The sequence below is a fragment of the Cebus imitator genome, unplaced genomic scaffold, assembly GCF_001604975.1.
Source record: "Cebus imitator isolate Cc_AM_T3 unplaced genomic scaffold, Cebus_imitator-1.0 Scaffold102, whole genome shotgun sequence".
Taxonomy (NCBI): Eukaryota; Metazoa; Chordata; class Mammalia; order Primates; family Cebidae; genus Cebus; species Cebus imitator.
This window is the reverse complement of record NW_016107417.1, coordinates 1,271,895-1,277,943: the sequence shown is the minus strand read 5'-3', so window position 1 is coordinate 1,277,943 and position 6,049 is coordinate 1,271,895. Positions and strand designations below refer to the sequence as shown.

The 6,049-nt window shown below is 38.7% G+C and overlaps 1 protein-coding gene across 3 annotated transcripts in view; it reads left to right on the top strand.

Moving 5' to 3' along the window:
• The window catches only part of KDM2A (lysine demethylase 2A), a 138,870-nt gene that overhangs the window by 64,197 nt on the left and 68,624 nt on the right, over positions 1–6,049 (top strand). For all 3 annotated transcript variants that reach the window (XM_017537385.2, XM_037741554.1, XM_037741555.1), the window contains 2 exons: positions 495–573; positions 1,027–1,073. In XM_017537385.2, coding sequence (XP_017392874.1) covers positions 495–573; positions 1,027–1,073 — 126 coding nt within the window. The remainder of the gene's footprint in view (positions 1–494; positions 574–1,026; positions 1,074–6,049) is intronic.

Here is a 6,049-nt window from a genome sequence, read left to right as displayed (position 1 = left end):
AAAAAAAAAAAAAAAAAACCGTACGATAAAAATCATTTTATGTGTATACCTACCCCACCAAAACTGAGGGTGGGATTCCATGTGTACCATGCATCTTTGATCATTGGCAAACTGACAAGGATATCATATATATATTGTAGTGGTCAAAATTAATTTTTTTTTTACTCTTAAGAGACAAGATGATGATAATTTCTGTTTAGCATTTATGAGATGACTCATTAATAGTACTACCCCCATATTGTTTAAGCTCTAAATTACCTGTGGAAATATATAGACTTGGCAAACCCCTCAAGCTTTGTTTCTCAATGTGCTCTCCATATTTTCTAAGAGATGCTTCTTAATAAGCATATATTTTATTGTCTAACAGCACAACTGTATACACAGAATAACAAACACTATTATACCTTAGTACTTAGGATCCTTTTTGTGATCCTTTTATCTATTTTTTAACTATACTCCCTGTATTTCTAATAATTACTTTTCTGTGTTGACAGATTTTAATGTAGAGTATATCCAGCGGGGTGGCTTGAGAGATCCTCTGATTTTCAAGAATTCTGATGGACTTGGAATAAAGTAAGTGTTTTTAGCCTGGCTGGATGTAGTTGCAAAATGGTCTTGTTACACCCAGGACTATAAATAGTGGTGGTACTAATAACCCAAAACAGTAGTAATTGAAAATAATTTCCCATTTAGTTTTAAAAGTGTATGTTTTTCTTCTTTTGATACATAGGTTATTCATATTAGAGGTAAATGAGAAAATATAGATGAATCAAAAAAAAAAAAAACCAGCAAATTTTAATCTCCTGAAATCTACTACCCTTAGCTAAACCATGCTTTTATTTATATATTCTTTTTTCCTATGCATATATGTAAATATACACTCACCTATATTTTAAAATAATTTTAAACCTGATTGTGAATATTGCTGTATCTGATTGAGGAGTTCTCAGTACTTTAAGAAAAAAAAGCTCACATTACTTGAGAAGTTATGTTTTCCATGTATACTTACTGGTGTTTGTTTCATAGAATGCCAGATCCAGACTTCACTGTGAATGATGTCAAAATGTGTGTGGGTAAGTATTGAGGTTTTGGCCTCTGTCTTTAAGGCAAAGATTTAAGACTTAGGACTGAATTAAATCTCTGATTGAGATTTAAGACTTAAGAACATTGAAGTATATATTTGATTGGAAACTACATTTTCGTTAAGAACTGAGAATTTTATCAGAGAGTTACAGAAGTTGCCTTATTTAATATACACATTAAACATAAAACATTGGAATTTCTTTTTCCTACCTACATACTTCCTTTTCTCCATGAAGGGTGTGCCTTCTAGGGCAACCTATCCCAGAAACCAAAAACTTACCTCTCTGAGCTAAGAATGAAGTTTCATTAATACCGTGATTCCCTTTCTTTTCCTAAAAGCAGTAGAGAAATTTCCAGGAAATGCTCACCAATACTACATTTGGAAACTTGCCTAAGATTTGAAACTTTATAAGCTGAGAAGTAGATAGATTAAAATTTATCTTCATCAGTGACTGGTTAAATTGAGTCTTTAATTATTTTATTATGTTCAAAATTTAGGAAAAGGAAAGCAAATTAGATCAATCTAATTAAAGAAGAAAATTCCTGATGTTAGTAAAGTTTCAGCTTAGTTTTCTGCAGACAGTGGTGTTCATTATGGTCCTGAGACACCCCAGCATCCTTAGGCGTTCAGGAATGGTTAGTAAAATGGAATAAAGTCTTTTTTTTTTTTTTTTTTTTTGGAGACAGAGTCTCTCTCTCTCTGTCGCCCAGGCTGGAGTACAGTGACGCTATCTCAGCTCCCTGCAACCTCCGCCTGCAGTGATTAAGTGATTCTCCCACTTCAGCCTCCTGAGTAGCTGGGATTGCAGCCACTTGCCACCACACTCAGCTCATTTTTGTATTTTTAGTAGAGATGAAGTTTTACTGTGTTGGCCAGGCTGGTCTCAACCAATCCACCCGCCTCACCCTCCCAAAGTGCTGGTATTACAGGTGTGAGTCACTGTGTCTGGCCAGAATAGTCTTTTTCAGATACTTCCAACAGAACTTAAAATGAAGGGACTTTTTTGATTTTCTTCCTAGTACTAGAATGTCTATGATCATCTGTCCTCTGTACCAAAGTTCCAGTGCCATTCCTTTGCTTTGAAAATTAAATACTGCAGTACTATCTCCTGGCCACTTGAGGGTCCTTGTTAGACTACTGACTCTTCTGTTTATCTAAAAGGTGAAAGTCACAGATATCCCAGGTAAAGGAAAGTTCTCAAATCTCTGTTTTATTCATCCCTTTACTGTTTCTGTGTTAGATCCTGGCCATCTGCCTATTGCCATGTATTCCCTAGAACTTAGCATAGTCTCTGGAGTATAGTAGGTGTTCAGTAAATCTGTTGAGTAATTGAAATGCTCTCCCACTCTTCACAAGACAGAACATTCTCAGGGGACCTCAGAAAACCCACCCGAATACATAATAATCTATCATGTGACCTCCTTTATTAAAGAACCTTCAGGACAGTAATTCCCTGTATTTATAAGGCAATAGACCACCATAGCTACCCTCTTGATGAGAGATTTTTACAGTTTGTGGTCCACAGATGACCTGCCTCAGAAATATTTGTGATATTGTTAAAAATGTAGACACTCAGAGAGGATTGTAGGAAGATGGCAGAGTAGCAAGCACTAGGAAATTGTCTCCTTACCTAGACAATAATTGCATTGGCAGAATCAGTCTGATATAACTGTTTTGGAATCCAGGAGTCTATTCAAGGCTTGCAAATTCCAGGGAACACCGTGGACAATAAAATACAGTTAATTTCAGTCAGTTTCAGACCTTAGCACAGTAGCAGCTTCTCCACTCTTCCCTGCCAGCCAAACCCCATGACAAGCAGCTGTGCATATGTTTCTCAGAAAAACCTGTCTGTACACAGCTTATGGGAGCCAGGGTGAGCAAAGAGGAACCTTTCCTTGAAATAATGGGATTCACCCTGTGATCACTGAGTGCTGCTTCTGGTCACAGAAGTACAGACATAGAAACAAGTAGGGCCAGGCACGGTGGGTCATGCCTGTAATCTTGCACTTTGGGAGGCTGAGACAGGTGGATTGCCTGAGTCCAGGAGTTTGAGATCAGCCTGGGCCACATAGCGAAACCCTGTCTCTACAAAAATTTGCTGGATGTGGTGGCATGCACTGATAGGCTTAGCTACTTGGGGAGCAATTCCTTGAGCCCTGGAGGTTGAGGCTGCAGTGGTCTGTGATCGTACCACTGCACTCCAGCCTGAGCAACAGAGTGAGACCCTGTACCCCCCCCCAAAAAAAAAAAAAAAAACAGGTAGGGCAATTGTTGTTGAATCAACAATTGTTGCAGGCCTCTTCCTATCAGTTGAACTGACTTCCAGGGGTTTTAAAAGGGCTATTGTGGCTGGTTGCAGTGACTCATGCCTATAATCCCAGCCCTTTGGGAGGCCTAGGTGGCCAGATCATGAGGTCAGGAGATTGAGACCATCCTGGCTAACACAGTGAAACCCTGTCTCTACTAAAAAGACAAAAAATTAGCTGGGCATGGTGGTGCCAGCTAATTGGGAGGCTGAGGCAGGAGAATTGCTGAACCCAGGAGGCGGAGGTTGCAGTGAGCTAAAATCACACCACTGCACTCCAGCCTTGGCAACAGAGCAAGACTCCATCTCAAAAAAAAAAAAAAAAAAAAAAAAAAAAAAAGGGAGGGGCAATTTATTCTCTTTTCCTCTTTGAGAGCCAGACATTAAAGAGTAGCACATTCAGAATAGGAAGTGACTGCATTTGCACCTGGAAGGTGCAGGCTCAGAAAAGTCGTAAGAAAACTTACATGTATACCTCAGATTGATCTTTGATACAGAGATAGCCTACACAAAAACAACAAAACACACAGTAATAAAACACAGAAAAGGCTGGGCGTGGTGGCTCACACCTGTAATCCCAGCACTTTGGGAGGCCAAGGTAGGTGGATCATGAGGTCAAGAGATTGAGACTATCCTGACCAACATGGTGAAACCCCGTTTCTACTAAAAATACAAAAATTAGCCAGACGTGGTGGCACGTGCCTGTGGTCCCAGCTACTCGGGAGGCTGAGGCCGAAGAATCGCTTGAATCCAGGAGGCGAAGGTTGCAGTGAGCCAAGATTACGCCACTGCACTCCAGCCTGGTGACAGAGCAAGACTCCGTCTCAAAAAAATAAATAAATAAAAATAAAACACAGAAAACTCTGGGAAAGAGAGAGAATCAGATTTTGAGAGTTACCACATTATTAAATTCAAATGTCCAGTTTTCAACCAAAAAATCATAAGGCAAGTTAAGAAAGAGGAAAGTATGGCCCATTAAAAGGGAAAAAAAAATCAACAGAAAATGTCTTTGAAAAAGTCCTGATTGTGGATCTAATAGACAAATATTTTCAAATAGCTGTCTTAAAGATGCTCAAAAAACTAAGAACTTTGTGGAGGAAGTCAAGAAAGTGATGTATGAATGAAATGGAAATATCAATAAACAGAAAACTTTAAACCAAAAGGAAATTCTGGAGCTGAATAATACAGTAATTCAAATGAAAACCCGATTAAAAGGCAGATTTGAACAAGCAAAAGAATCAGTGAAGATAGGACAGTGGAGATTATTAAGTCTAAGGAACAGAATGACAAAAATTAAAGAAAAGTGAACATAGCCTGCCATAGTTTAAGTGTTATCCCTGGTGGGTGCGGTGGCTCATGCCTATAATCCTAGCACTTTGGGAGGCCAAGGCGAGTGGATTACTTGAGGTCAGGAGTTCTAGAGCAGCCTGCCCAACATGGTGAAATCCAGTCTCTACTAAAAGTGCAAAAATTAGCTGGGCATGGTGGCGGGCGCCTGTAATCCCAGGTATTCATAAGACTGAGACAGAAGAATCGATTGAACCCATGAGACGGAGGTTGCAGTGTGCTGATATCGTGCCATTGCATTCCAGCCTGGGTGGCAAGAGTGAAACTCTGTCTCAAAAAAAAAAATGTTAGCCCTCCCAAATTTCATGTTGAAATTGAATTGCCAGTTACAGTATTAAGGGGTGGGATCTTGAAGAGATAATTAGGCTACAGGGGCTCACTCTTATGGATTGGATTGATGCTGTTATAAAAGGGTGAGTTTGGCCCCTTCTTGCTTTCTCTCATTCTCTTACTGTCTTGCTTTTCGCCATGTGATAATGTAGTGAAAAGGCCCTCACCAGATGCTGGCAGCTTGATTTTAGACTTCCCAGCCTCCAGAATTGTGAACTAATAAATTTCTGTTAGTCATAAATTACCTACTCAGGTATTCCATTAATAGCAACACAAAACGGACTAGGAACCTAAAGGAACATTTTTGACACCATTAAGTACACCAACATACACATTACAGAAGTACCAGAAGGAAAATAGGAGCAGGGATAATATGTATTTGATCAAATAATGGCTGAAAATTTCCCAGATTTGATGAAAGACATGATAACATCCAAACAGCTCAATAACTCCAAGTAAGATGAACTCAGAGACTGTCACCAAGACACATTATAATCAAACTTTAAAAAGCCAGAGACAAACTCTTGAAAGCCTTGAGAGAAAATAAATGATTCATTACATAAAGGTATCCTCAGTAAAATTATGAACCAATTTCTCATCAGAAACATTGGAGGCCAGGAGACAGTGAGCCAATGTATTCAAAGTGCTAAAAGGAAAGCAAAACTGTCAACCAAGAATCCTATATCTGGCAAAACTGTCCTTCAAAGGGGCGAGAAATTAAGACATTCTCAGAAAAACAAAAGCTAAGGACACATGTTACCACTGGACCTGCATTGTAAGAAGTTCTCAGGAGAGTCCTGCAAAGTGAAAGGAAAGGACATTAGATTGTAACTTGAAGCCATATGAAGAAATATCTCAATAAAGGTAAATACATGGGTAATTATAAGAGCTAGTATTATCTGAACATTGGCTTGTAACTCCTATTTGGTTTCTCCATAGTTTAAGAGATGAATATATATATATATATATATATATATATATAT